The sequence below is a fragment of the Zosterops lateralis genome (assembly GCF_965231275.1).
Source record: "Zosterops lateralis genome assembly, chromosome: 10".
In the NCBI taxonomy this organism is placed as follows: domain Eukaryota; kingdom Metazoa; phylum Chordata; class Aves; order Passeriformes; family Zosteropidae; genus Zosterops; species Zosterops lateralis.
In genome coordinates, this window is record NC_139770.1 from 8,199,461 (window position 1) to 8,221,695 (window position 22,235).

Genomic DNA, 22,235 nt, shown 5'->3' on the forward strand with positions numbered 1-22,235 from the left:
GTGAGGGGGAGCAGAGGCTTGGCCAGAAAACCCCACTCCAAGCATTTCCACTGGCCCAGCTCTGTAGGTGATGTATTTTGGCTTTTACCACACCAGTGTGTTTGAGTAGATTTGCACAAAAGCAGCACAGTCGTGTATTTGAAGAATAATTTGCGCTCATTATGTGTTTCTTTAAAACCTTCCATCTCCTCTCCTCCCTTTCCCCTTGCTTCCCCTTTTCCCAGTGTTTGTAAGGTTACCGAAGAAACTTGCATTTAAACAATTCAGGAAGGACTTAAGAACCCATCCCTCGGCCAAGGTATATTTTTCTATTTGCAGTACGTCTAAGTCAGTAATGTCTCATTGAGTAAGAGCATAGATGTGGTTTGCTTAAGGGCAGGTTTTTTGCTGTGACAAATACTTTGTGTGGAAGTCACTGGGGTTTTGTGTTGATGTCACAAGTGTTTTAAAAATGCTCCCATTCAAGGAAGAAAGACTTTGTGTATTTCTTTGATAGATCAAGTGTAGGAGCCAGTTCACTGTGCCCTGGGCACGGTGCAGTCCTTCATGAGGGAAACTGAAAAATCCAGTTAATTCAGTGTAATGCTGGCATTCACCTCCCAGTGTGATGGTGAACGTCTAGGGGAGGTTTTGCTATGGGGAGGAGATGTTCTATTACTACCTTTTAGCCTTGAAACCCATAAAAGCCTGTAGTAGCTGTTTGTAGTTCAAAGCAAGAGTGGTGTACACTCACTTTACTATGCAGTGCCCCTGAGGAAGCAGCTTCTCCACAGCCACTCCCAAATGGGATCATGTTCTCTGCAGGTCAGTTCTGCCTCTGGGAAAAACAGGGTTTGGTTTTGTTACTTAGGAAGACAATTTTAGTTGCCAAATTCATGCTTTTCAGAGAATGCAGTGGAAAAAAAACTGAGATGTTCTGAATTGCTTCAAAAATTAAAATGAAAATACTCTGCTTAAAAATACTCTGTATTTTTTAAGATTACAGCAGGGAAGGGGGAACAGAAGCTTCAAAGGAAAGAAGGCCGAAAACTTTGGTTTTTCATTTTCAGAATGATTTGAGAGAAGCTTATGCAACTTAGAATGCATATTGCGCACCTATAATTTCTTACTGAAAATATTTGGTAATACTTTCAAATGTGTTTTTTATGACAGTATAACTCCTGTATTGGAATAAAATACCATTTTCTAGTGCTAGAAGTCCCAAATCTGCAGCCTAAATTATTTTTCATAGTTCTATCTGCTACTGCTGTACTTTCTAAATATTTGTGATTTTGGTGAAATTCAGTTTTCCAAAGTGCTCAAGCAAAATGTGCTTTTGAACCACTTATTTCGAGGTTCTCTTTTTTTTGTGTGTAGAATCCCCAATAACTCAGTGTTGTCACTGCCCTCAGCACTGCTGTTTTACACAGATTATTACACAGATGTCACTGCTTAAAGGAGCCAATCCTGGAGCTGGGCAAACCTTCCACCAGGGACTCATTTCAGCCTTTATCCTGTTCCTAAATTATTTCCCAGCCAGACTCTCCTTTGCACCTCTGGGCTGGGATTTTTTTCTGCAGATGTTTTTACTGTTGGCTGTTTGGCACGTTCCTTGCTTGTGTTGTTTGGTCTCTGCTCTGGGAATGTCTGTGTTTGCAGCAGGAGCGGGGCCGGGGTGCTGGGGATGCTCGTGGCTCTGTCCCCTCTTGTCGCGCATTTGCAGCCGGGTTTGCCAGATGTGCCAGGCTTCTGCTCTCTGTGGATTTCTCTCTCCCTTCAGCTCAGTGCTGCTCCAAAGGCCTCAGGACTCGCTCAGAGCCGTGTGTGCTGCCCTGGTGCTCCTCAGGGGACGTTGTTGTCACCGCGGAGGGGTGAAGAGCTCTGCGGGACCCGCTGCTCTGGGAGGCGCAGAGGAGGCTCGGCTGGAAGAGACCCCGACGGGCACCTCCGTGGCCTGGGGGTTTGTTCATCTCTCCTCAGCAGCTTTCAACGGAATTACTTCAAACAGCAGCAGGTTCTCACCCTTTTTACATTTTGACAACAGGATAAAAGATGATCTGTGGAGCACGCGGTTAAAAATGAGGCGCACCTTGCTGCAGGAGCATCTTATTTGTATCTCAAAGAATATATTTTTACAGTTCCTAGTTGCAGTTCCCGTGACAGATTTCAGGTTTTATGCATACAAAAATAAGAAATCATCATCTAGACTCCTGTTTTTTCACTGAAGTGGGATTGAGCTTGCTTCTTTGAAGGAAAAAAAACTGGAATGGTCTCATCTCTGCAAGAAGTACCTTTTAAAAGATGTTGATTCTTAATTTTAGGCAGATTAGGGGCGCTGCCCACTGGAAATGAGCAATAATACAAAGAATTTTGGACCTTTGACACTGTGGCTGCCTCATGTTATTTTTGCTCCTCTGACAGCGAGGCCGTGTGCTTGCTCCTTGTACAGCTTGGTCAGTAGTTGTTTTGAAAATGGTTTATGAAAATTATATTTATTAAATAAAACTTTCACTTCTAGCTGAGTCATTGTTTTAATTACGTAAGTGGTAGAGGAAGAGAGCACCCTGGCCCAGGGACAGTCAGGAGCAGGGCTGGAGGGAAGTCACCAGCAAGAAAAAGAAAACAAACCTGGGCCTCTCCCCACACAATTTTTACAGCCCCCTCATCTCTCACCCTCACATTTGATTTATTCCTGACTCCTGCCAGTTGTCCTTTGAACACTGAAAAAGGCTTGAAATGTTATATTCCAAAAACACAGAACTGACTTTAGAAAAGAAACAGTTGCAGTTTCATGCAAAACATTCAAATTGCATTTAGGCAGCTTTTGCTGACTGAGAATTTCCAGAGGCTGGGTGTTGAGTTTTCTACCAGTTTACAAGGTCAGACTTGGGCCTGAGGTAGAGGTGCCTATTTAGAAACAAAACTCTTGGTGTTAATTTCTGCAGATACTTGTATAGGTTGGTACTAAACCAGCTCCATATTTACAAAGCTAAAGCCTATTTCTGATAGATGAAATTATAATTACATCAAGTATTTAATGGTGTGGTCAACTGCTAGAGAGCTTAGTGGCCTGAAGGGCAGCACTGGGTTTTGTTTAAAAGCCAACCCAGTCAATTTACCATCCTCAAATAAAATCTACAGAGACTTCTGGCAATGTTACTTAAATAAAAGTGTGAATAACAAAAGTTTATTAAATGTATTCTTTAAAAAATTATATCTTTCTTAAATAAGGATGTCTCAGTATGGATTTCATATGGACAACATTGTAAAACATTGTTTTGAGGCAAGTCATAAGTTACTTATTAACAGGTTGATCAATAAAAAGTGGCTTTACTGCTGTACTCGAGGCACATCTGAACCACTGCAGTGTGTGTGGTGTCTTCCTTCAGTGCTGGGGCAGGGCCAAGGGCTGGGACAATCAGCTCCAGGTGGGACTTGGAAACTTTGGGAACAAGCAACAGGCACAGTGGAGGAGCAGTTTTCAGATTTTCCCACCCTCCCAAAAGAAAGACTTGCCCTGAACTGTATTTTATGCAGAACACAAGTATTCCATGCTTTCCCCCACCCCCTACTCCCTAAAAGCACATTCCAGAAACAAGTTTTACAAATAATACACTGAAACAATGCAGTACAAACCTCAGTCATGGCAATTTCACTGGAGCTTTATTGCCTCTGTTGGTAATGAGAGGGATTGTAAGAAGTTACATTTTGAACTTACAGAGATATGTAAATGATGGGATTTTACTAAATATAATCTCAAGATTAAGTGTTTTATATCAGGGCACTTCTAATTTTGTACATATTTTAATGTATAAAAACAGTTTACAAACTTGATGTTTGCCTTCATTTTTTTTTTCCCTTGACATTTGGCAAAATTAAATCGATCCATTTGCGGGGAAATCATCAAATTGGAGACATAAGCACTTACGAATTAAAGCAATCCAAGTAAGCAACTGGCTGCATTCTTAAAAAAACAAACAAACAAACAAAAAACCCCACACATATATGAAGGAAAAAAACCACATGGCCACATCTGAGCACGTTTCAGTACAAAATATTCCCTGTAACCAGGCATTTTGTCCTTAGAACAACACCCTGTTAAATCAATGTTTCAACTTCAGTCATTTTGAAAAACTTTTAAGATGCCATGATAGCACAAATAACCCTTTTCTGCAACATAATTAGTCAAAGTTTTTATGTATTTCTTTATAATTACACAGTAATTATAAGCATGTAGTACCAAACTGATGACAACACTATTTTGTTGGAAAGATCTTGCATTCAAAAGGAAGAGTCTCTAAAACACCACGGCATTTTGCCACTGCCCAATCCCAGACTTTTTTGAGGGACAAGTCTGCATTGGGATGAAAAGCAAGTCAGTTCTCCTCTCCAAACACAGCATACTTGAACTAATCAATCTGAAACAGTACCAAAACCCTCAAGACAGAAAACAGCACGCAGAGATAACCTTGTCGAGCTTTTTTTTTTTTTTCTCCACCCCACCCACCCCCATAATTTCAAGTCCCCATTTTTATTTACACAAAACTGAGAAAGGAAATACTGAAAGCAGCAAAACACACAGTTTTTGGCATAGCCAATTCCAGTAGCTGGAGAAAGTCTGCAATGTTTTTGAGGAACTGTATTTTTGGAATAAATGCACAACTGGATTTGCCAAAAGGGCACTGCTGTAAGGGGAGCCAGCCTTAAGGTCAACTGTATAGAGTACAAATAAAAATTTTAGTAGTTTAATAATCAATTTTTCCCTAAAATACTTTTAGCATCTGCATAAAATCGTGCTGCAGCCTAGTGCAAGTACCAATGACTCATCTCAAAAATAATTCTGGCCTTATCAGGGCATTATTTAGAGTGTGGACTTAAATCCCCTCTTCTCACTTTTAAGTATGGTCTGTCTCCTCTCCTGGAGCTCGTTCTTTCCAGCTTGTTTTCCAGAGCAGGATTTATCAAATCCCTTCACAAGTAACTCAATGAGAAGTAAAAGACCATAAAAGCAGCTAAAGAGCTCTTGTATTAATAAAGAACTGCATCTGATAAAACCTGCTTTGATCCAAATGAAGCCATTTAGTCAAATGCAGCAAGACAGAAGTAGTGATGATCCACAAAATAATTTAAACAACCAAAGCCAGTGTAGTAGTTTGTATCTGATCTGCGCTTGTTTGGGAAAGCTTTACTCTTAATTTCTGTATTTGGCAACCACAGTGATATGTCAATTTAAGGAAAACTCAGCAAAATAATTTTAAAAAGGGTGTCATCCATAATGGCAGTACCTCTATGTTATGAAGATTTAACTTACCAGGATAATGGTTTCAAAACCCAGATTCACATCAACCTCACCAGCTTCTTGTACAACAGGGCCATTTGCTTTGTCACACCTCAGCCATAAAAGTCACATATCTTAATTTAAAATACTGTATTGTGTAGCAAACAGTTAAGACACAAATTCAGTATATTCAAGTGTTTGATTTCCACAGAAATGAAAAACCTTTCTTTGACAGACAGATAAGCATTTCAAAACTGCAATGAAATCTGATTTCTCAGAGTAACCTCGAGCAGGCTGGGCTCTGTGAGGACACAGCTCAGCCCCCTGTGGGCTCTGCCCTCGCCCACGGGGTGGAAGTGCTCGAGTTGTGTCGTCCCCCAGCTGTCCCCAGAGCAGCTGAGCCACCAGCAAACCTCAGCCAGGCACCAGAGACCCCCATCGACAGCCCTGGGGCTCCTGGGTCGTTCCTGTCACTGCTGTGACCAGGGACTCCAACGCAGACGACACCTGCACCTTTCCAGAAAAGAAAAAACTCGGACCCAGCACACTTAAATATATCACTCTTGCAGGAAGTGCTATCGGTACAGTCTTTGCAACTAGCCCCAAGTGTGTATTTAAGGATTCTTTTAAAAATTGTTTTGATGTTGATCTGTATAATTCAGATGCCATACAACAGTTGTCTGATGATGACCAGCGTTGTGCTTTATGTGAAATCAGAAACCTCAAAATAATTATAAAGCTTCTAGGACTTATGGGAGATGAAAACTAGGGTGATCCACCAACAAAAAATAAATCCATGATGAAATCCACAGTGTTGGAATTTTAACGGGCAAGAGTGGTCCAGACTAGAAGAAAAGCCCAAACCACCAGTAGAAGAATGAAATATGATATGGTCCAAGATGTATCCTTAAAGGTTTGTCTCAACCCTCAGCCATATTGTGAGGATTGATCTTCAGTTCAGTCCAGCCAGCAGAAATTGACTGTGCAATTTTCCATTTCAGGTATTTGTACAGACTATGTACACTCTAGAAGGGTCCTTTAATGCTACACTGTTGTACTTTTTGTCCCAGCAATTTGAGGGCGTGCAAATTCCACAAAGTCATCAATAAGAACTGGCCATGCCCCTGAAAGAGGAAAACACCAGAATGTAAGAACTTGGTTCAACAAGGCATTCTTTCACAAACATCATATCCAGACAAGCTATCTGCTTTCTAGTATTAAACTAGGCAGAGTTTGAAGCAAAAAAATGTTATTTTATTTTCCTGCTTGAAATTTAAGAGCCGATTAAAGCTTTCTGCTTCCTTTAAAGCCAGTTAATACGCATCACTTTCAAGGGTCATCTTCCAGAGAAAACCAAGAAACTGACCAAAATCCTAACTCAAAACTGACAAGGGACTGAGGACAGTCCATAATTACTAAACAAAGCTGGAGAAGTCTGCTGCCCTCTGCTCCAGAGGTATCACAAGTTTAGTCTCCCCCCTCACTGAACTGATGTGCTGCCAAGGGCTGAGGGTAATCAGCTGTTCTTGGCTGCACAGGGACTGAAGAGGAAAGATCGATACAAAAGTTTACAAGGAACACATTTGGTAGGAAGTGAGTTCTGTTCAGCAGCCCCTGTGTGCTGCCAGCTTCACTTTTATGTCAAAACATGTCCAAGCCTCACATAAACTGAAGTAACCAGACTTAAAAACATTCTCAGCTACAAAATGCAATAACCAGAGGACCCTACACGGAGCTGCACAAACCAGGGATCAGTTACTTGGATGGAGATGCCAAGAACTGCACCAACAGAGGATCTGTGGGTTTTAAATGGACATATAGCAGGGTTTGTCTCAGTAAGAAAGAATCTGAGGTTGTCTCAGTAAGAAAGAATTTGTGTCTGAGCTTAGACAGAACAAAAAAAGAAAATGGATTCCATGAAAGCTTCAGCATTTCTTTTTTAAAACATCAGTAACAGAGATGATTACAACATGCAATAAAGCATCTCTAACTGGACTTCAGATCACCAGTAATACTCTAATGGAGCTGGTTTTGAGATTGTGCCAAAGCAGAATCACAGTAATAAATGTAATATAAAACAGAGTTAGAAGTTAATGAGAGAAAATGGCAACGTTTACCTTCCTCATCATAGTTAGACATATCATCTGCTATCATTGTACTAAAGTCTAGAAGAAGGTTCCAGGTATCCTTAGGAATTGATCTTTTATGATGTTCCTGTTTGGAGAGGTGGAAAATTTGTATTTTAAAAAAAAATAAATCAGACACATCCATATCCCCAAAACATATTTCTCTTGTACACACTATGAATATTTGGGATTTAGGTCAAGAGAGTCTATTTCATCTACTCAATAACTTAAACATGTTTATCTTCCAAGTTCTGAAAATACTGCAGTCCAGATTATGTAAAGGTTTAAACTTACCAACAAAAATTTGTTCCACAAGTCTAGAAATTTAAATCTTCCATTAAGTACTAAATTCCAGTAGGCAATGGCCATTTCTAAATCTGTAATATTAAAATATATTACTTTTAGAGATATACATATCAAATATATAATCTCCACAAGTACCTAACACCAGGATGAACCATGTATCCATAAAAGTGAAAAGATTAAACTAATGCAAATATACTTATGGATCCTTTACAAAAAGGCAACCATAAACAGTCTTACACATATATTTTACAGAACTAAAAATTGCCCATATTAATATCTAACACATCCAAAACCCCCCAGAACACTTCATATCCCTTTTGCTATCTAACAATACTTAACTTAAAAGTCAGCAAAACATTTTCAGTTAAAGATGCTATTGGATTGAAAAGAAAATTTGTAGTATTTTGTACTGAGACTTTCTTTTTTTTAATATATAAAATACAACTTAGATAAAACCAACTTTTAACTATTTCATTTTAAGGGCAACCTTATTACAGCTGCTGCCTTTGTAACGAGGCTTTTGTCAAGTGCTCATTTCTGCAGTCAAGATTTGCTTTTGAAAAAGAATCTTCAGGTGGTGTCCTTAAGCAGACAGGAGATGGTTTATTTGTTGGTGGTGTTATTTTGTTTGGGTTGAGTTTTTGCTTTTGTTTGGGGGCTTTTGTTGGTGGTTTGGGGTAGTTTTTTGGCCCTTTTGGTTTGGGATTCTTTTCCTTTTGTTTGTTGGGTGGTTTTTGTGGTGGGTTGGCTTTGGGGGTTTTTTTTGTTGTTTTCTTTGAAAGCCTCCTGTTAAATTCCTGCTTGTTTGGAATGAGTGAAGCCTGACCTGGCACATTTGAGAGCAGCTCCCAAAAAAGCCCAGCTGGTGTGGATGGAGGGGAAGGACAGAGCCAGCTGCCCCCTCCCTAGGGAGTACCAAAGGCTGAACTGCCAGGAGGGGCACACAAAAGACATTTGGAACCCACAACCCTGCCCAGGGTCACCTGCACTGCCAGGAACCACCAGGGAATTGCTCAGTGCTGCAGCACCAAACACTCACTGGGAATTGCCAAATTCAGTATCCTCAGTGACCCCAAAAGGCTGCCTAGGGAAGTGGCCTCTTTTCAACAAAAGCTCTCATATATTTGGCAGTCCAGCAAATTTCTTCTAAAAACAATCCCCTTGTGGAAGCTGGGGGAGAAGGCACAGGATCAACTGCACACCTCAGGAAAAAAAGAGAAGAACTCACACCAATAACCCAAGAACTCCCCTCCCTTCCTTCCTCCAGGATGCCCAAATATTTAAAGGAACCCAGGGAGGTAGATCTTGGAGGCAAAACAACCAGCAAACAAAACAAAGTATGAAATCTGCATTGCTGGAGGGTAAATAGAAGCTGATGGGGAGTTTGTGAATTGTTTAGCATCTGATTTTAAAAGTTCTCAAACAGCAGAGTCACATTATAATATCTCCTGACTAAAGTACAGAATAAAATTTGTGAAGGATTTTCCAGCAGCTGTAAAGAGTTTTGTTTCAGACAAAAGTGTAAGTTTGAATCTCAAGAAGCAGAGACAAATTAGACAGAAGTTGCTGCTCCTCACTAAATAAAGCTGTATCTGAAAATGGCAACTCATTCAATACTGTGGAGGCTCAAAATCTCTCATTAACAGGAGACTCAGGTACAAAAACAAGCATTTTAGCTCTCAACTAAAACCACTGCCTTTCTAAAAATTAATAGATACAAACTTCAGAGGAAGCTGATCAGTTCCTCAAGGAAACAGATTAAAAACTAAGTTTTATTGACTTGTGCTGCATTAATGGTGTGCACATAAAAAGACAAGGTCATCAAATCACTGCATTTTACTGTGGTTTGTAAAAAACCACTATAAACAAACTCTGCATTCTGACATTTTTATACAATTTTGAGATCATTCTTGTGGGTAAGCAAAGGCTGTTAAAAGCTAATCTCAGGATGCTGCAACCTCAAACTCGCTGTATGAGTCCAAACATGTAAAGTATGATGACATAATGCCTTGGGACAAACTGCATTTTTAAAAAGAAATTATATGAAACAACAAAACTGGAAGGGAAAGATACAATTTTAGGTTTCTGTAAGTGTGAGAAATGCTCAGGGAAATCCTCCTGGATCAAATATGAGTTTCAAAATACCTCCTCCATTTTGAATTTTATCCAGAGAGATGCAAGAGAAGCAAACAGTGTTTGAGATGAACACCAGCTACAGGGTATTCTCCAATGAGATGCAAATATCACAAGAACTTTTCAGACACCCACAGCACTTACACAGTAGTAAGGAATTATGCAGAAGAAATGCATTTCCAGAACTGTGCCTGAACTACTGCACAATGTTTGCAAGATTAGAGGCCAATATACATTAAAATCAATTTGCAAGTTCCTACAAGCAGTTATTTAGACACACCAAAATTAATTGCCTAACTGGCAGCACTTACTTTGCAGCTCTGTACTTCTTCCAGTATTCTTTTGCTCCAGGGTTTCCAGAATTATTGTGCCTGTTCTAAATTCATGCCTAGAACTGTGTATTTATGAGCACCAAAAGGGCTGGTAAGCATCCAGACTTTAAGCTCAGTTCTACATCACTTCCAGTCCCAGACTTAAAAACAAAAACAATTTAAAAACCTATCTTACACTATATATATGCCATATGGATCTCAGAAAACTATACTTGTCTGCCATGCTAGAGCTTAACCTGCATGAAGAAGCTTTATGATGAATGAGAAATAAAACAAGTGAATCAGTTTTCCTGGGAAATTTATCCCACAGTTCAGTTGCTGTCCACATTTTCCTTGTTGTAACAGCCTAAAAAAAATTATTATTACTTCCTACAAGAAATACAAATCAGCCTATTCATTTCTTTGCATGATTCAGAAATTACTACAAGCATGCACAAGTATTTTCAGATGGTTTAGCAGCACTTTTAGCTCCTTTGGATACAATGAAATTCACAATCCGCTGAAAACAACAAACAAGATACAGCAAAATGTCAAAGGAGGACATAGAGCTTTTGCTTATTTACTTATTTTTCAACACTTGTTTTAAGCCAAAACTTGGTCTGTACATAAAAGCCAATAAAACTAAAGCAGAAAGCTCATCTTTACATAGCCTGGGAATGCAAAGTTGTCCGTGGCAGCCAGTTTGGGGCATTTTCGTTACAGAAAAAAAACAAATGCACAAGCTGCCAAGGAAGAACCTACCAGCCTGTGTTTTATTATTTCTCAAGACCAGAACAATTAACTTAAGAAGTTCCAGGACCGTGAAATGCTAGTTATGTCTAATAGCCAAATCAAACTGTAGAGAAATTCATGTATATTCTGGCTGTTTAACATCACTGCTCAAAAAAAAAATTTATTCCCTCGTTTCTGTTGTTTTGAATAGCCAGAGCTACAGTTTGTTCCTTTAATTCCATCCAAACTGTGTTGTTCTGAAATTATTTTTAATTAAGTTATTCTTCCACTCCACCTGTTACACCAACCAAAGCCACACTCAGCAAGTGAACTCTGAAATAATGACAAAAAAGCCTCCAGTGAGGTAAGGGAGGAAAATCTCTGTAGGAAGGCACCAGCAGGCACCAGGCCCAGAACACAGAAATCCATTTGTACCATTCCAATTCTATCCTGCTACGACATGTGCAAGCATTTTTGGTGTTACAAGGGACTGTACAAATATGCTTACACAGAAAATGGTTTTACAGTTTCAATTTATCCTAAAAGTAAAAATTCAATTAATCTGTTCAGTGCTGCAAATTTTAAGTGGTGTAATTATGTCTTTAATGTAAGACCATAATCCACTGTACTTACTGAGAACTGCACTCACTCTGAGTGAAAGAATAAACCCTCTCTCATAAGAGTCTGTAGCCTTTATTAATAATCAATTTGAATACCTTAAATTGACATTTATCTTTCAAAACACAGAGATGTATTTTATCCCAAGGGTGATTATCTTTCAGATTCACTGGATCACAGTCATACATTCATCTATTGCTTTAATTAGTCACTTCCAATATTTATGAACAAATGCTTATGAATTAGATTACATACCTAAACCTTTCTGTCCCGGGTTCTTTGCAAAGTTGAAAGTAAATTGATAAAAATCCTTAAATCTTCCTGGCTCTTTTAATTCTTGTTCCATTTTAGGAATCTGGGCCTTCAGTTTTTCTATGCTGTCACATCTGCGTTTTAAAAAGCATGTTTGTTTATTTATTATTCATTTTGCCATAAAAACATGAATTAAACAAAAATCTATAACCTGTTTGTAAAATACAAAACGATTGCCAAAACAGAATTCAGGAAGCCTTTAATGAGTCTGCACCTCTACAAGAATTTAATTTGTTATTTTTTCACATTGCATTTGCACATATACCTGATACATCAGGTTCTACAATCTGTAAAATTTTAAGGAAAATGTGATAAAGACTCCTGTACTCTCACAAGGCAGAGAAAGCCCAGGTGTGCCCACCATCCCTGCAGCTCTGTGCCAACCACCACACAAGGCTCACACAACCAAGGCAGGAATGCGTTTTTCCAGAGGCAGACAAGCAATGCTGAGCTCTGAAACATCTCAGAAAGGACACCAAGCCTGAGAACTCCCCCAAGCAGGACACTGGATCACAGTGTCACCATCTAACAGCCAGTGAGCACTTACCCCAGCTCAGTCATTCCATCCATGAACTCCAGCTTTGAGAACTCACACTGTGTTGCAGCCCGGAATTTCCACGCGATGATGAGCACAGTGATGCTGGCTGGGTCAAGAGCTAAGTCATCACAGAACTGCTGGATTCCATCTATACCAATCTTATTTTCATCTTGAGGATCTTTGGGACATACAAGTAAGGATCAAGAAAAACAGATATTTGAAAAAGCTGGTTTGTTCAACAAGTATATTTAAGACAAGGAAACATTTTCAAGGAGCCATTTTTGGGATCGGCCCTTACAAGAGAGTATTTTAAAAACAAAATTAAATTAGTGTTCCCAATGGTTAGGCTTTAACAATTGAGGCAGTTACTACAATAAAGCCTCCCATACAATGAAGCTCATGTTATTTTCATTGAGAGACAAAAGCACCACAAACATTTGTTTTCTGCCTAATAATATGCAGGATCTTCTGACTCATCCCCTACAGAGCACAGTGGTTCTCTCCCCCCAGCACACTCCATTACTGTCTCTTTGGTCAGACTGATGAGCTGTGTTCCATTGGAAGCCATTCTGCAGGGTTCATTTCCACGCTGTACCAACACTCAAACCTCCCCACCCACAGCCACCCCAAGAGCAGGTTTGGGCATTTCCTGGCACACATGAGGTTTCCAGCATGCAGGAGGTTGGACACAGAAACCTCCAGGGGGAAGTTACACTGCCCCCTTAGTCAGCCAGGCCCACTCCTCTTCCCACAAAGGAATCAACATCTGGTCTGGAAGTGAGATGCTCACATTTCAACTGTGCTAACAAAGATCTACTAATGCAAGCCAACACAGACTTCACAAAAACGGTATTTGGATTATGCACATAAAACACAGGAAAACTGACAGAAAACAGAGCAGTCATTTTTAGATTAAGTGCTAAAACACAGGATTAGTTCTGCTCTATTGAGTCCACTTCAAGTGGCAGGTTATCAGTTGAACATTGGCTATATAGCAGATACAGAGACTTCATTTTTACACTTGTTTGTAACTACCTGATAGCAAGAACAAGCTGAATAAAAACTAAGGTAGAACCCATCCCTAGTATGGAGCCTTTTCCTTGTCAGGATCAAGTCCTGTGTGATATGCCTTCCCCAGGAGACTTACCTAAAATCCTCATTAACCATTACAATTACTCACTGTACACATAATTCCAGCTCAGACCCTAATGTCCTATAAATGTAGATACATTCAGAGCACATACAGTAGGTGCATGTAATCCTTGTGAAGCAGAAACCTACCTATATTTCCCTTCTGATTCACATTATAAGTGTAGAAAAACAAAACTGAAAGAGTCAGTTAAGATTTCCCAGCACAAGAGCACAACATCACCAATACACTGTAAATAAGAATTATACAAGTATTAAATAAGCATTAAAATTCAGGGTACTCACCTTTGTATCTGTTATATAGCTGTTCTAACTTCTTTCTGTCCAGTGATCCTTTAACACTCTCTCGTATATAAAGTTCAGGATTTTGGAAAAAGTTGTCTGTTGCAACATCTAACTTCCAGTCATTTTGAGACAGACAACTCACTGCTGTCTTTTCACTAGATTGTGTGAAGACCATAAACTGACGCACTTTATCCTTCTGTGATGATTTCAACTTGTTCTAATGAAAACAGACAATACTGTAACTAGAAATGTCTACCGGACAAAAAAAACACAAGTAAATAAAAATCAGTCTCTTACTGGTTTTTAAATCAGTATCTTTATCATTTTCCCAAGCAGTGGGGATAGCAAAATATCTGATCGAGTTCCTGCAGAGGTGGGGCAGAGCAGGGCACTGAGCAGTTCAGCACCACTGAGCAGCACGATGGTGTCCTTTGGTCCCTGCAGGACCAGGGCCACACCTGGAACGGGATTTCCTCAGGAGCCTCCTGATGGCACCAAGGGACTAGGCTGGGTCATCCACTGCAGGGACCTACACACTGAAATACCTTAAAGATTTCTTTTCCTTTAAAGAGATTTTTCACTTTGAAGGTTCTCAGCTCCACCTACATAATTTGCAAAACATTCCTGCGAGGAGGCATTGTCTCCATTTCACAGGTGCAGCAACCGAAGCTGAGGAAAAAAAAAAAAGGTGATTGTGCCTGAGGCAGGCGGGGGAGTGAGTGAGTAGCCAAGGTGAGAGCTCTGGAATTCCAGGCCTCCTGCCCAGACCCAGCCATCCCGCCCTGGTCTGGCCCAGCGCTGAACACAAACTCGCTGCTTATCAGCGGACAGGGATTCCCAAGGATATTCACTCGGGATTTCAAGGGTATGAGTTACACAAAACTAACTGCTCATCAGGAGAAAGCAATCACAGCTCCTGCACTGCACCCAAATTCACTTCTACAGTTCACTCAATAGAGTCAAAGTAAAGATTCCCAGTGTTACAACTTGGTAAATTCAAGTTCTGACAAAAGTTTAAGTCGGGATTTCTTACATTACACAAATTTCTTACATGGCACAAATATTTCATTTTTTAGTTAACTTTGGATTCTAACCAAAACTTGTATATTCTGTTCATTATTGTAACAGTAATTTCAACAGCTCCTTCTCAGGGAATGTGGAGAAAAGACCAAAAAAAATCCCAAGACGTAATAAAATTCAGCCAAAGAATGAGTGATTTAGGAGCAGTATGTGCTCAAACTCTTAATTCCAAAGTATAATTAGTGTTCAATCACATTATCACTAGAAAAAAGAACTAATGCTTCAGAACACAAATTCATCTGTCCTAAAAGTCAGGATCAGTTTTCTGTGGCTTGATGAGAATGAGTGTAAACACTTTTATTTGTAAGAATAGTTATCAGCTTCACACTTACACCATTAGAAAAAAATACAGGAGCATCACATTTGGTTTAAACTGATACTCACAAAATATACTAAATAGAACAATACCCTTAGCTTAAGTGTCCTTTAATAAAAATAATCCTCCCAAACCAAAACCACCCCCTATCTACAACACTCAACTGAAGCCAAACTTTTAGCTCAGACTGTAGACTTCAAACAGAGTGATATTAGTTAGGCTACACCATTTTTAAAGCTGCTTTATTTCAGTCTCTTGACCAAGTGTGTCACACTGGACCTCTGGCTACAAAGACATTTCTGAAACTGAGATTTTTCAGACGTGGTTCCAGGAAAAGGCCAAGGCAGCAGAGCAGCTCCTGTGGACCCCACCTGTCCATTTTTGGCTCCACTGCAGAGATTCTGCACCCTGCACTCCTGAGCTCACATTTCCACAAAAATCACTTACACTGACAACGCCATGTGGAACCACTGCCAGAAATGACTAATGGATTTTTAGTTGCAGCTTGTTAAAATGTATTGTAAACTCAGGTATATGAAAACAAACCACTGAATGAAATCCCAAATGAAGATGAAACAATCCCAAATTTAATTTTCTCTATCAATTACAAGCTTCCTCTAATCAGTTCCACACAGCCAGACTGCTGCATCACCACAGACTCAGCTTCACTATAGGGCAACCATACTTAATTACATTAGCTTTTCTTTTCTTTTTCTTTTCTTCTTTTTCTTTCCTTACAAAGACGGTGCCTTTAATCTTCAGTATTTTGATATTTTTCTTTTTTTACATGTACACATAAGTACGCATAGCCCATTTAATAGTGAGTACTCTGTAAAACCTGAGGAGACTTTGTTCTGCCCTGCTCCTGTGAGGGTGAACTCCAAAAGCAGTGACATCCCACAAAAAGTCATGGAACAGGTTTAAATAGGCTTTACCACGGCTGCCCAGGACCACAAAAGGTCCTGTGTTCTGCATCTTGTCACATAAAAGAAGAGTGCAATCTGTTAGATCAAAACCTTGCAGCTTAAATGGCTTTTATGATTAGATTTAAATTCTACATATGTACATGAGATTTTCCCATGCTTGGGGCTCCCTAAGTGATAATAACAACATAAAACCTTTTTAAAAGCAAATCGAAATTGCAAAGAATCAAGCAGCTAATTATACTACGCAGTACAACGTTCAGTAAGGTACAAGATGCAATAAATCACACTGTTCAGCCATAATCTTTTCCTTGAATAATCACATTTTTCCTGGTCAAACATGAGTTTATTTTTAGTGAAGAAGTGCCAAAGCCCTCTCTTTATATTGGATGAATGCTTTTGCAGAGCCTTGCCAATGTGGACAAGACACTCCACATCCTGAATGACTGGACACCCTTTGCAGGCCCACCACAGGACAGCAAGAGATGGAATTACTGCTGAGTTTTTACTATCCTATTATAGCTCTTCTTCCAGCACTTTAAAAACCCACACTTCAAGCAGGAACAGGTTCCAAACCTTCTGCACTTTTAAGGGCTATTTCTAGGCACTGAGCACTAATACTCTATTATTGTTTTAAGTGCAATACTGAGCAGCACATAACCTTTAATCCTACAGACATCAGGCAACAAATACCTGACACTGAAATTGTGCTCACTGTAATGCAACACAATCCACTTAAAACACCTCAACTTTAAGACAGGCTGGAAAGGAAGATAGAATTTTACTTAATAGAGATATGTCTTGCCTATATATACAAATGAAAACCAATGGAAAGCAAATGAAACAAATTTGTACCTTTATTTCTTGGGTTAAGAGGAAAAGGAAAAATTCAGCTCTGCAAGCCTTTGTGTGGTATCCAAGCTACCTTTCATAATAAGAATTTCATAATAACAAGACAGATAACCTTACTTTTAAAACACAGAACAACTTCTCCAAATGAAAAGCTACATTGTGTAGATTCATAAAACTACACTCATTCTAATTAACATCTGATTCTATAACTTTGATTTTAAAATGAAGATTTGCCTCTTACCATGAAGCACCAAATTTGAATATTATAATTCAATATCCTTTCCTTGATCAGATACCTCAGTGAAAAACTACAAGTAAAAAATAAAATACTTGGACTTGGTACTCCTGGTTTTGGGAACAAAAAAATGTTAGAACTTCTCTACCAACCCTGACTACAGTATTGTTTTTCCTCATTTTCTGCACTGTTTTTAGTCACCTCAGATTCAAAGATAAGTTCTGCACGCTGGTCATCAACATTTTATGGACAGCTCAGAGCCGACTGAGGGCTCCACTCTCCTGGCCAATGTTCATGGGAAGCAGCACCAACCTTTGTCCCACAGTGCCTGGACTGCAGAGCTGGGGATCGCTGTTCTGGACTTGGCTCAAAGGTCCCGTGCAGCCACCAGCCAGACAAGCAGGGCACGATGAGTTTTGCTGCCCAAACTTCCCTGTGGCCCCCAAGGAAGGTTCACCCAGTCTCTCCTCAGTGAGCAACTGCTTTGTACCTTTCCCTTCCCAGCCACTCACACAGATGATCCGATTCCTGCTAGTTTCATTGCTAAGTAAAGGAATTTGAACGATGTGACATCTGTGCTTTTGTTTCAGGCAGGACTCAAAGAAAAGCCTGTTAAGTTCTCATGCATGTGACAGGTAAAAGCCTTTTCTAAAATAGTATCAACCTCCACAAAGTCTAGGCCTTTACACTGACTGCACTCAGACTCCAGCAGGAGCTGTGGCTGTGGGAAGCATCCCTGCTCTTCCCAAGGACCCCAGGGATGGCAGCTCAATCCCAGAGCCTCGGGCATGCAGCCCCCTCACCCACTGCCACTTCTGTCCCTGGGTGGGGCACGAATGGCCAGGGGAGTTCTGCTCCTCAACCATCCCACCACATCCATGAAAGGAACCACGAGACACCTAAAAATGTCTGCTTTACTAAAGCTTGTATTCAACAAACACATGGCTAAAGCTTAAAAGGCAAATCATGAGTATTTTTCTTTGTTTGGTAAGAAAAATGTTAATGACAACAAAAATCTACAAATACACAGAACTGCACCTTAATGCACAAACAGTGACGGCACACAGGTATACTACCAAAAAAATCTAAGGTAAAGACAAAAACAATGAAAGTAAACAGCCACAGTTTCTGCATAATGTAAACAAACATGTCCTTCAACTACATTTTATTTGTAGCTTCCCTAAGAGAGGGCACATAAAGTAAACTCAGGACATTTGTAAACTTCTGTGTCAAACTGATGTGAAATCCACTTGGCTGCAGTGGAAAAGAACAAAAACACTTACAAAGTTCTGTTGAGATATAAAATCCAAGGGAAAAATCACAACATAAAATTAAAGTTGTTTTCCACCCTCTATAATGTTCTTTTAGTGGATAAAATAATTTCAGTATTTGCATGCAGGCAGAAGGTCAACACACAGCTACCCAGACTGCTGTAGATATAATGGTAACTCATGCTAATCTGAGAGGTGAAGGAAACACAACAAAACAGGGCTTTTCCAAATAAAAAAGGACAACATAAAGCAGCCAGTTGTTTAGAATTCTTAACTCTGGTCTGGGGCAGAAGCTCTATTCATAATGTGTATTTGCATTGGCACCATAAAACATGAGTAAAATATCAAGAGCTATATAATAAATTTCACACCTTGTTCTCAGAGTAGTTCATATTCTTGAATACTTTTTTTGTGGCTCTAGTTAAAAGTGATTTAAAGCATTAGTTCAAAGAGATCTCTGGTAAGCTGGGAGAGGAAACAAAATCATGCACCATCTTGTCTAGCACTCTGACTATTCAGTCTGAAGCGTAATGCCAAGAATCTACAGTTTTACTACGGGACAACCAAACCTCAAATATTTAATATCAACAAACTGCTACAGACATGCATATGGCACCACAGATTACACGTGTAAACAGCTGGCCTTGCAGAATAGCCTGTTGAGTTAAACACCACATAACAATGTCATGAAGTGCACCAGCATTACAGGAGACAGCGTCAGACACGAAATTCTTGTAATATTAAATTTTACAACTTCCTGTCAGCTGAGGTTTGCAGTAAGAAATTATGTATTTATCAGCACAGAAATATTTTTCAGAGAACACAAACTGGACAATATAATAGACAATGGAAACAGAGACAAGGCTAGGATTTGGCTCTGGATAAAGATGTAGATAATCACACACTTGCCTCGATTACCACACACAGCTCTAAATTCATTAAATCATTCAGAACTGTACAGGCAGTGGAGATGGCTCAGAATAAAATGGACCAGCTCATTGCTCTGCCTTGATTCATGGGCACACCACTGTCCTCGGGATGAGGTGAAGCAGTAACCCTCCAACAGGGAAGGTGAAGGACAGCACTCTGCAGGCACTGCTCTGCCAGCTCAGATGAGGAGTGGGTAAGAGAGGCTGACTGCTCTCAGCAGCCCAAGGAACACTGGCAGGGTGGCTCCCCTTCCAGATCTGGGACAAAGATGGCTCAAGGGCAGGAAACCTCCGTCCTGAAGGCACAAGGCTCTGGCCATATGGACACTGGTGAGCCCAGAGCCAGCAGGGCTCTATCTGGCAGTGCTGCAGGGACAGGAACCTGTGCCATGGCATTTGCTGTGCTGGACAAGCCACCTGGCCACAGGCACTGGGAGGACGAGCCAGAGCAGTTGTGTACACGGGCAGAGAAATGGGACATCCAATCTCACGTTTCTGGATGAGCATCTTCAGGTCTCTGTGAAGTCTCCCTGCCTCCCCCCCAACCAAACAGAGGATTTTGACACACCACAAGTACAGGTAGAGAATCCTACACCCAGGCACTGGAAACCATCCATACCTGTATTTACTACTTCTAAAAGCTGCAGGCCTGTCATTTAGTCCCACTTCAGTGTCTATGTCCTTTCACCTGGCTGTTGGAGTCAAGAAGCACAACCTGGAACACAGTTGTTTGCACAGGGCCTGACAGCTCTGCTCGGGGCCATGACTGGAGGACTCACACACTCCCTCCAATCTGATAAATACCAATCTAGCAGCACAGAACTGCTACACAGAATGTCTGCTGCTTCTTCAGTTAAGTGTTTCCAAGAAGACCAAGCAGACAGAACTCTGCTGTTTCTCACAAGAAGTTATTCTCCGAATCACGGGCCTCACTATTTCTGTTATAATGCCACTTTCTACAGTATTGTTCAATTTAAATTTCTAATCTCATACCCAGCCAAAAATACATGTAAATGCAAGACACCAACTGTCTCTTTCATTAACTGTGTATTTATTTTGCCTACCTACATTGGATATACTGTGAGACAGCTCTAGGTGATTTTTATGGGAAAAAGTCAGTACAAAATGTTGTGTAACATTCCTGTGTAAGCACTATTTGAGACAGTCCCAGACCTGCAGAATTACAATAAGACACCTTTACAGCCTGAACTTTACTCAAGACTTCAATCTTAAGCTCTCATAAAAAACAACACAAACAAAGATCTACATCAAACTATTCAATTAAAAATTATACTAGTTACATAGTGACAAGTTTATTAGAGGTCTGCACACCACTAATTTAAATGCTGGCTAACCAAATTTTTATGCCAATGTTAGTCCATCAATTAAAGGTGACGTTGTAATTTTTTTAATATGTTTTTAACACTGCTTGTCAGAACAGTATTAACAGCAAGCATAAAATATCTTTATACCAATAAGCACACACCAGTACATCTTAAGGCTCCCTCCCACACCCTTCCCAAGACTGTATCACTGCTACAGAAAAGTGCTGCTTTAAACTGTACAGGTGTAGTAGCTAAAGCTGTTACAACATTTGAATACAGAGAAAGCCTGGAAGTACTACTATAAACTGTTCCCTCTGGTGCATAAGACACTGTGCAAGAAACCAGTGAGGGCCCTCTTAATTACACTGAAGAAACGTATTTTTCTTTTGTTTAGGCAAACAAAACCAGCAAATGTTCTAAACACCGCAGTTTCCCCCTACAAGAAGCAAGGGAAAAAGTCAGTCGATCCTGGAGTCCACAGCAAATCCTCAGCTGTAAGAACAGTTTTACAGAGAAAACGAAAGATAAATCATTACAAGACCTTTACTAGGAGGACCTTTGCCAGGCCCTCCTTTACACCACCTCTATGAATAGAACCAACCAAGACCTTAGAACAATCATCCAGAAATTCTCCAACACAATCCCCGCTCAAGACACATCAACACCCCCAAGTTTCCCCGAGAACTGACAGCACTTAATGGGCCCTGAGACGTTTGAAATCCTGAGGAAAAGCTCGGAGCAGCCCCTGGTTTCTGGCAGCCCCTCGCAGTCCCTCTGGGCGCTGCTGCAGGCGCGGGGCAGCGCGGGGCACAGAGCGCACGGAGCTGCCCAGGCCCGGCCGCTGCCCCGCCGAGGTGCCCGAACCCTCGCCCCGGGTGCCAGCGAGCCCCTCCCCGCCGAGCGGGGCCTGCGGGGCGCCGCGGGTCGGAGGCCTGCCCGGGATCCCGGCGCCCCCCGCTTAGGCCCCCGCCCGGAGCAGCCCCCGCCGCCCGCCCCGCGGCCCCGCACCCCGGCCCGGCCGTGCCCGGCGGGAGGACGAGCGGCCCCGGGGCCGGCACATCGCGCCCGCCTGCGGAACGCCCGCCACCGGCCCTCCGGCCGCTCCCGGACACCCGGCGCGCCACGACCAGGCCGCGCTGCCCCTGCCCGGCCCCGAGGCTCCGCGCCGGGCCCAGAGGGGCCCCAGGCCGCCGCTCACCATGGTGGGGGCTGTGCGGGCCTCTCCCCTCCCGGCTCGGGCGGACACTGAGGGCGGCGGCGGCAAAGGCGCTTCCTCCGGCGGCGGCGGCGGCTCCCGGCTCCTCACGGGCCCTTCCGCCGCCTTCCCCCGCTCATGCGCAGTGCGGGGCGCCGGGAGCCCTGGCGGGGGGCGGCCCCGGCCCGCGTTCCCCTCGGCTCTCCTCGGCCCTCCCTCGGTGCTGAGGTCCCGGCCAGCACCGGGTGCGAGTGCTCGGCCCGAGGAGGGGCGGGAAACTCTCCCGCAGCCTCCCGGAGGCTGTTACGGGGTGGGCTCGGAGGGGAGGCGGCGGTGCGGGGC

The 22,235-nt window shown here is 41.6% G+C and overlaps 1 protein-coding gene across 1 annotated transcript; it reads right to left on the reverse strand.

The window, feature by feature from the left end:
* Positions 1-3,625: 3,625 nt before the first annotated feature.
* DCUN1D1 (defective in cullin neddylation 1 domain containing 1) lies at positions 3,626-22,013 on the reverse strand. Its single transcript, XM_083868669.1, has 7 exons — positions 21,897-22,013; positions 13,768-13,984; positions 12,343-12,511; positions 11,739-11,869; positions 7,678-7,760; positions 7,375-7,471; positions 3,626-6,381 (listed from the first exon to the last, which is right to left on the reverse strand). The coding sequence occupies exons 1-7, from the start codon at positions 21,897-21,899 to the stop codon at positions 6,302-6,304; spliced, it is 780 nt and encodes a 259-aa protein (XP_083724795.1). The 5' UTR covers positions 21,900-22,013; the 3' UTR covers positions 3,626-6,301.
* Positions 22,014-22,235: the final 222 nt, after the last annotated feature.